Raw genomic sequence first — 9,763 nt, 5'->3', positions numbered from 1 at the left:
CAGATCATATACTAGAGATGTGCATGCAGAGGTTTTGTGCTGTAGCAGCAGGCGCATTGTTTAATTACCAGATCATATACTAGAGATGTGCATGCAGGGGTTTTGTGCTGTAACAGCAGTCGCATTGTTTAATTACCAATACATATACTAGAGATGTGCATGCAGAGGTTTTGTGCTGTAGCAGCAGGCGCATTGTTTAATTACCAGATCATATACTAGAGATATGCATGCGGGGGTTTTGTGCTGTAGCAGCAGGCACATTGTTTAATTACCAGATCATATACTAGAGATGTGCATGCAGAGGTTTTGTGCTGTAGCAGCAGGCGCATTGTTTAATTACCAGATCATATACTAGAGATGTGCATGTAGAGGTTTTGTGCTGTAGCAGCAGGCGCATTGTTTAATTACCAGATCATATACTAGAGATGTGCATGCAGAGGTTTTGTGCTGTAGCAGCAGGCGCATTGTTTAATTACCAGATCATATACTAGAGATGTGCATGCGGGGGTTTTGTGCTGTAGCAGCAGGCGCATTGTTTAATTACCAGATCATATACTAGAGATGTGCATGCGGGGGTTTTGTGCTGTAGCAGCAGGCGCATTGTTTAATTACCAGATCATATACTAGAGATGTGCATGCGGGGGTTTTGTGCTGTAGCAGCAGGCGCATTGTTTAATTTCCAGATCATATACTAGAGATTGCATTCGTAGGCTTCGCTATTTTCATTGGCAAATTCATTCTTGTGGAACAGCAACACGCTAAAATCTGTGCAAATCCTTGAGGTTCACAAAACCTCTAAATGCACAACTCTATCAGATGCATCATATTATGTGGTGCTAAATTGACCCCTGGTGAATATCCTGCAAGTATGTTCATATGTGTTAGTATAGTTAATGTGTTCATACGTGTTATTATAGCTAGTGTGTTCACAATTGTTAGTATGTTTATACATGTGTGTTCATACGTGTTAGTATAGTTAGTAGTTTCATACGTGTTAGTATAGTTAGTGTGTTCATACGTGTCAGTATAGTTAGTAGTTTCATACGTGTCAGTAGTTTCATACGTGTTAGTATAGTTAGTAGTTTCATACGTGTTAGTATAGTTGGTGTGTTCATACGTGTTAGTATAGTTAGTAGTTTCATACGTGTCAGTATAGTTAGTAGTTTCATACGTGTTAGTATAGTTAGTGTGTTCATACGTGTTAGTATAGTTAGTAGTTTCATACGTGTCAGTATAGTTAGTAGTTTCATACGTGTCAGTAGTTTCATACGTGTTAGTATAGTTAGTAGTTTCATACGTGTTAGTATAGTTGGTGTGTTCATACGTGTTAGTATAGTTAGTAGTTTCATACGTGTCAGTATAGTTAGTAGTTTCATACGTGTTAGTATAGTTAGTGTGTTCATACGTGTTAGTATAGTTAGTAGTTTCATACATGTTAGTGTGTTCATACGTGTCAGTATAGTTAGTAGTTTCATACGTGTCAGTAGTTTCATACGTGTTAGTATAGTTAGTAGTTTCATACGTGTCAGTATAGTTAGTAGTTTCATACGTTTTATTATAGTCAGTGTGTTCATAGGTGTTAGTATAGTTAGTAGTTTCATATGTGTCAGTATAGTTAGTAGTTTCATACATGTCAGTATAGTTAGTGTGTTCATACGTGTTAGTATAGTTAGTAGTTTCATACATGTCAGTATAGTTAGTAGTTTCATACATGTCAGTATAGTTAGTGTGTTCATACGTGTTAGTATAGTTAGTAGTTTCATACGTGTCAGTATAGTTAGTAGTTTCATACATGTTAGTATATTTAGTGTGTTCATACGTGTTAGTATAGTTAGTAGTTTCATACGTGTCAGTATAGTTAGTAGTTTCATACGTGTTATTATAGTTAGTGTGTTCATAAATGTTAGTAGTTTCCTACATGTCAGTATAGTTAGTGTGTTCATACGTGTTAGTATAGTTAGTAGTTTCATACGTGTCAGTATATTTAGTAGTTTCATACGTGTTAGTATAGTTAGTGTGTTCATACGTGTTAGTATAGTTAGTAGTTTCATACGTGTCAGTATAGTTAGTAGTTTCATACATGTTAGTATAGTTAGTGTGTTCATACATGTTAGTAGTTTCATACGTGTCAGTATAGTTAGTGTGTTCATACGTGTTAGTATAGTTAGTAGTTTCATACGTGTCAGTATAGTTAGTAGTTTCATACGTGTTAGTATAGTTAGTGTGTTCATACGTGTTAGTATAGTTAGTAGTTTCATACGTGTCAGTATAGTTAGTAGTTTCATACGTGTTAGTATAGTTAGTGTGTTCATACATGTTAGTAGTTTCATACGTGTCAGTATAGTTAGTGTGTTCATACGTGTTAGTATAGTTAGTAGTTTCATACGTGTTAGTATAGTTAGTAGTTTCATACGTGTCAGTATAGTTAGTAGTTTCATACGTGTTAGTATAGTTAGTGTGTTCATACATGTTAGTAGTTTCATACATGCCAGTATAGTTAGTGTGTTCATACATGTTAGTATAGTTAGTAGTTTCATACGTGTTAGTATAGTTAATAGTTTCATACATGTCAGTATAGTTAGTGTGTTCATACATTTTAGTATAGTTAGTGTGTTCATACGTGTTAGTATAGTTAGCAGTTTCATACGCGTTAGTATAGTTAGTAGTTTCATACGTGTCAGTATAGTTAGTGTGTTCATACGTGTCGGTATAGTTAGTGTGTTCATACGTGTTAGTATAGTTAGTGTGTTCATACGTGTTAGTATAGTTAGTAGTTTCATATGTGTCAGTATAGTTAGTGTGTTCATACGTGTCAGTATAGTTAGTGTGTTCATACGTGTTAGTATAGTTAGTGTGTTCATACGTGTCAGTATAGTTAGTGTGTTCATACGTGTTAGTATAGTTAGTAGTTTCATACGTGTTAGTATAGTTAGTAGTTTCATATGTGTCAGTATAGTTAGTGTGTTCATACGTGTTAGTATAGTTAGTAGTTTCATACGTGTTAGTATAGTTAGTGTGTTCATACGTGTTAGTATAGTTAGTAGTTTCATACGTTTTAGTATAGTTAGTAGTTTCATACGTGTCAGTATAGTTAGTGTGTTCATACGTGTTAGTATAGTTAGTAGTTTCATACGTGTCAGTATAGTTAGTGTGTTCATACGTGTCAATATAGTTAGTGTGTTCATACGTGTTAGTATAGTTAGTGTGTTCATACGTGTCAGTATAGTTAGTGTGTTAATACGTGTTAGTATAGTTAGTAGTTTCATACGTTTTAGTATAGTTAGTATTTTCATACGTGTCAGTATAGTTAGTGTGTTCATACGTGTTAGTATAGTTAGTAGTTTCATACGTGTCAGTATAGTTAGTGTGTTCATACGTGTTAGTATAGTTAGTAATTTCATACGTGTTAGTATAGTTAGTGTGTTCATACGTTTTAGTATAGTTAGTTGTTTCATACGTGTCAGTATAGTTAGTGTGTTCATACGTGTTAGTATAGTTAGTAGTTTCATACGTGTTAGTATAGTTAGTAGTTTCATACGTGTCAGTATAGTTAGCGTGTTCATACGTGTTAGTATAGTTAGTAGTTTCATACGTGTCAGTATAGTTAGTGTGTTCATACGTGTTAGTATAGTTAGCAGTTTCATACGTGTTAGTATAGTTAGTGTGTTCATACGTGTCAGTATAGTTAGTAGTTTCATACGTGTCAGTATAGTTAGTGTGTTCATACGTGTTAGTATAGTTAGTAGTTTCATACGTGTTAGTATAGTTAGTGTGTTCATACGTGTTAGTATAGTTAGTAGTTTCATACGTGTCAGTATAGTTAGTGTGTTCATACGTGTTAGTATAGTTAGCAGTTTCATACGTGTTAGTATAGTTAGTGTGTTCATACGTGTTAGTATAGTTAGTAGTTTCATACGTGTTAGTATAGTTAGTGTGTTCATACGTGTCAGTATAGTTAGTAGTTTCATACGTGTCAGTATAGTTAGTGTGTTCATACGTGTTAGTATAGTTAGCAGTTTCATACGTGTTAGTATAGTTAGTGTGTTCATACGTGTCAGTATAGTTAGTAGTTTCATACGTGTCAGTATAGTTAGTGTGTTCATACGTGTTAGTATAGTTAGTAGTTTCATACGTGTAAGTATAGTTAAATTTGTTTTTTGTGTTAGCCATTCCGCAGGTTATTAGACAATATAGTTTTATAGTTTATTAATAAGCTTTTTTTTATCTTAACTCTGCAATCTTTTTGCTATTGCACCAGGGTAATAAATTATTTTATATATTCCTGTTGGCAACAAAGCACCACATATGAAGCAAATGTTTTAAAGCTGTTTTGTCATTTTGCTAATAGGGTTTGTTTTTTTCCAGAAAAGTCCAAGCACAGACCCTTTAAAAACTCTCTTAAATATGTTCATCTGCTCTCCTTGGTTATGTAAATGAGCTTGTGCGCTGCTATGACCAACGACTGTGCAGCGTCAGGCAAATTGCAGCATATATAAGTATGTAGTACACACTCCAGTCTTTCTGGGGAGAGAACTTTCAGGGGAAAATGCGTATACACTATGGATTATTTTTAGAGCTTTGCTAATGATACTTTTTATGACAATTTCATTTTTATTTGAATGTCCTTTTCAATCAGTAGAAAATATAATGTAGCTACAATTTAACAGATAAATACAATGACATAAGGGTTTTGTGTGTCTGTTGAAGGCCTCTGGTTGTGTCATTATATTTTTTTTGCATATTGTTTTCTTTATATGTGAATGGGTATTGTTTCTATGCTTCTTTAATTCAGTTTCTTATGTTATTCTTCAGTTTGATTCCTTGAACCTCATTTTCATTATGTTTCCTATTTTTTACTCTACAAGATTTAAATTCAGGGAAAATTTAGCTCCTTGATAGAAACCAGCCCATAGTGGTTGTACAAGCAGACCGACACCTGAAAGTCAATATCTGACCTGGTTTACACACTGCAGACATTGATCAGCACCACTTCCAACCAAACCAATTCTACTATTAATGCTCTGTGCATATGCTGATGAAGTTTCTTTTTAGTAATTCCTTGTTTTGTAAACAGTTACATTTCAATGACTTGTTATTATAAACATCTTGTACCAATCAAAGGGATAAAGATGTAACAGCTCAATAAATGGGGCAATTTCTAATTCTCATATCTTGGAATGCACCTGCTGACGTATCAAGGCTAACTCTGCTACATACTGCCCTTAATTGGCTATATCAGATAACAGCTACAGAACAATATACCTTTTACTAACATTATCACTGTGACTAGCCTTGTTGTTTGTGACCTAAAGCCCAGACTGGCTCCTTCAAATGAGGCAAACCATGGGCTGAGTTTGACTATAGTAAAAAGAAAGTTAATCTGTTTTTGTTTGTTTTTTGATAAAACATTAAGATGTCTGTTATGTTATTCTATTGCAGCAGAATTGTCTTGTAGTTACAAGCTGTTTACTGTCCCTTTAATTGACTTCCATGTCTCGTTAAGCTTTTCTTCATGCACATTCTATTCTACTGTATTGTTCTGCATTTGTGTTTGCTTCGTGCTAGATAAACTGATGTATTACAGAAGTAGAATAGTTCTCATTGCCACCAGCAGTGAGAATAAACAAAAAATAACTAAAAGAACAAAAACAAAACAAGTTTTCTTCTAGTTCCCACACATTGTATTGTCTTTTATTATACACATCAGGATCAACTTGTATTGTCTGTTCATTTATTTTTGTTTGTCGCTAATGTGTTTTCTTCCATACTTGTTGCACTGAGGAGCCTTTTTGTAAGATGTTAACTTGTGTCTTTGTTTGCTGCTAGATGACACTTCTATTTCTGACCATCCACAAGCGACCATCTTCAGTCAGTTGGAGTCTGCAGGAGAGCCGCCATCACCGGGCCCCAAGACAAGGAAGAGTTCTTTAAGGAAGGCTGACTTAGAAGTGACAAGCCTGGCGCCCACTCTTGTTCCAGCTGCCCAGCCAACCATCTCTTTATTATCAGACGGTGATACAGATGCGCTGAGTGTGGAATCTCTTACGTTAGTGCCTCCTGTCGACTCGCACAGTATTCACACATTTGGTTGCATTTTGCAAACTTCCACAGACTCAGAAAGTCAGAAAAAAGATGGCAGTGCCGGCAGCACAGAGGTGGCAGATACGGATGTACAGTGACAACCGAGTGGGAAAGACATACCTTTATTTTTGTGACCTACTGTTAAAAGCCATAACGGACAGCCAAGGTGAACGTGCAGCTACCGCTTCACTAGAACTTGCACATCTGGCATTTTGTCGTGTGCTGACACCCGCACCCTAAACATTCAGCAAGAACATTCATGTACAGAAGCAGCCCTTCATGTAACTGCTGCAACCATCTAAGTCCTGCTGCTTCCATGTTGATATTTTTAAACTGTAAATGGAAAATATAAGACCAGTAAATGTCTCCGGTTTTAAAGCTGCTGCCTGCTTTGTATGCGCAATTCTGGGCCACTTTATGTTTAAATTTGTTTTATTCACGGTGGAAAATCCTCCTCTCATTTCTACAACTCCACCGGGAACCCAAGGAGGTTCCTTTATCACAGGCAGAGAGGCGGCAGCCGAATCTGCACTACCTGATGCATTCAATCTCTTATTTCAATCTCCTTCACTTGTGTTTCTTTATATGTTAATGCAAGGATCACATGATCTCATTTGTTAGAGCATCGTATTGTTACATAAATATTCCTTGGTAACTGTGTGTGGAACCCTCAGCAAAGGTTCTGACAATGACACAGCTTGTGAGTGTTGGATATCTGCATATGTGTTTAACCCCTGAAAACACATAGTTACACACTGTCTCAGCAGTAGCCACAGTAAATTGCTGCAGGATGGCTGCCAGTGGGCCAATCAGAAGCTGCATATGCACATAGCCACTAATCACCAGCTGTGTAATTTTCCAGACCTGCTTGAAAGTGCATCTGCAGCTGGAGCCTAATTATGTGTTTAAACCTTTGATGGCAGTCGAACACATAATTACCAAAGAGCATTTTTGTAAAAATTACACACTCAACAAATAAGAACAATATTTTATTAGCATTTCCCTCTAATCAGTACTTAATTTCAGAATGCTTTGAAATCCTTAACTCACCATGTAATGATTTGCATTGCAGTGCATTCCTGCTCTGGCAGCTACATGGTTAAACAGGCTTTCCCTTGCAAGACCACAAACACATAAAGTGATTGAGAAAACTTCACTCTCAAAGTGTGTTTTAGGACTTAATTATTTAAAGTAATGATATTAGAACCAATGAACTCAGCAATCCCTTACCTACCCAGGAACAAACAGCTTTGCTACTCTAGGTTATGCAAGTGCTTGTAATAGCCAAGTAGCTTTCATCTTTATGGCAATCAGAGCCTGTTCTTGAAACATTTAAACTATTATTTTGTAAAAGATCAGGTAAAGAGATGTATTTCTATAGGAAACTTGCTTTATTTTTACTTGGTGTGGTATTTTGTGTCCCATTAAGATTGCACCAGATGCAATTAATTGCTAAAGATGATTTTTCCTACAAGCCTTTAGTTGTCTTACAGCAGTATTGTGTCCTTGTGACCATTGCTCCAGTCTTTGTTGGTCTCAGAAAGGGGAGGAGGTATAGGTTGAAAGCCAGACACAAAATGCTGGGTTACTGGCCCTGATTATATGATCAAAACACCAGGGGGAACCGCTAACTGTCTGTGGCACAAAATTAATTTGAATTTACAAAACTAGATCTTATATTCATTGAAAAACTAATAGCTTTTGTAGTTTTAAAGCCACCTCAAAAGAAAACCTTACCCCCCCTGACCCATAAAAGACATTAATGCCTCTCAACATGAGCAAATAAGCTCCCTTGTACAGAGCAAATCCTTTCCTTACAGTACAATGTGCATCAGCTAGTTCCTGTCTCTAATATGGAGGAGATTAGTCATTTGTTCCTCTCCTGTATGGTACCTAGTAATTCTAGTGGTATTTATTTACCATTCCTTAAGTGATCTCTAGTTAGAGGGTTCAGACTTTAATTGTCGGGAGGTTTTCTGTTATGCAGTTACACACCAGTATTGTGTTTTTTTGAATATATATATTTTCTTCTAAACATATAGAAATCATAACTGAATAAACTAATTAAGTGTTCTGCATGTAGCCTATTTCTGAGGGTTATGGGTTAATATACATATCATTATTTAAAATCTATTTTTCAGTTATCAATATATTCTGCCAATTTATCTCAAAAACTCACCATGGTTAGTGACATCGTATTCCCTTATCAGATATAGTAATAACTTGCTCATTTTAATGTTCTTTACTGCATACTGGAGACTGGTGGTGTAGGTATGTGAGTCGCTGTAGCACACTGCTCCATCTAAAGGGGTATTGTACTCAAAACTCCCATCACCCATAGAAAAGGTCAGAATTTAAACAGCTTAAAAAAAGTTAAGTAAATGTAAGGCAGCAGTATCAGTTGTGAACTTCCTGGTGATTCTCATTGGTCGATAGGCACTTGCAGCTATTGACCATGGGCTGATAGGCATTTGCAGCTATTGACCATGGGCTGATAGGCACTTGAAGCTATTGACCATGGGCTGATAGGCACTTGCCGCTATTGACCATGAGCTGATAGGCACTTGCAGTTATTGACCATGGGCTGATAGGCACTTGCCGCTATTAACCATGGGCTGATAGGCACTTGCAGCTATTAACCATTGGCTGATAGGCACTTGTAGCTATTGACCATTGGCTGACAGGCACTTGTAGCTATTAACCATTGGCTGATAGGCACTTGTAGCTATTGACCATGGGCTTATAGGCACTTGCAGCTATTGACCATGGGCTGATAGGCACTTGCAGCTATTGACCATGGGCTGATAGGCACTTGCAGCTATTGACCATGGGCTGATAGGCACTTGCAGCTATTGACCATTGGCTTATAGGCACTTGCAGCTATTGACCATTGGCTGATAGGCACTTGCAGCTATTAACCATTGGCTGATAGGCACTTGCAGCTATTGACCATTGGCTAATAGGCACTTGTAGCTATTAACCATTGGCTGATAGGTACTTGCAGCTATTGACCATTGGCTGATAGGCACTTGTAGCTATTAACCATTGGCTGATAGGCACTTGCAGCTATTAACCATTGGCTGATAGGCACGTGTAGCTATTAACCATTGGCTGATAGGCACTTGTAGCTATTAACCATTGGCTGATTGGCACTTGTAGCTATTAACCATTGGCTGATAGGCACTTGCAGCTATTGACCATTGACTGATAAGCACTTGCAGCTATTAACCATTGGCTGATAGGCACTTGCAGCTATTAACCATTGTCTGATAGGCACTTGTAGCTATTAACCATTGGCTGATAGGCACTTGCAGCTATTAACCATTGTCTGATAGGCACGTGTAGCTATTAACCATTGGCTGATAGGCACTTGTAGCTATTAACCATTGGCTGATAGGCACTTGCAGCTATTGACCATGGGCTGATAGGCACTTGCAGCTATTGACCATGGGCTGATAGGCACTTGCAGCTATTGACCATGGGCTGATAGGCACTTGCAGCTATTGACCATTGGCTTATAGGCACTTGCAGCTATTGACCATTGGCTGATAGGCACTTGCAGCTATTAACCATTGGCTAATAGGCACTTGCAGCTATTGACCATTGGCTGATAGGCACTTGTAGCTATTAACCATTGGCTGATAGGCACTTGCAGCTATTAACCATTGGCTGATAGGCACTT

General features: G+C 37.2%; 1 protein-coding gene across 1 annotated transcript in view; it reads left to right on the top strand.

Annotated features, from left to right (window-relative positions):
* CLEC16A (C-type lectin domain containing 16A) overlaps positions 1-8,154 on the top strand; it is a 641,924-nt gene extending 633,770 nt beyond the window's left edge. The window contains exon 17 of the mRNA XM_053694266.1: positions 5,827-8,154. Coding sequence (XP_053550241.1) covers positions 5,827-6,179 — 353 coding nt within the window. The 3' untranslated portion in view covers positions 6,180-8,154. The remainder of the gene's footprint in view (positions 1-5,826) is intronic.
* Positions 8,155-9,763: the final 1,609 nt, after the last annotated feature.

The sequence above is a fragment of the Bombina bombina genome, chromosome 11, assembly GCF_027579735.1.
Source record: "Bombina bombina isolate aBomBom1 chromosome 11, aBomBom1.pri, whole genome shotgun sequence".
In the NCBI taxonomy this organism is placed as follows: domain Eukaryota; kingdom Metazoa; phylum Chordata; class Amphibia; order Anura; family Bombinatoridae; genus Bombina; species Bombina bombina.
The sequence above is the reverse complement of the archived record's forward strand: the minus strand, read 5'-3'. Positions and strand labels throughout refer to the sequence as shown.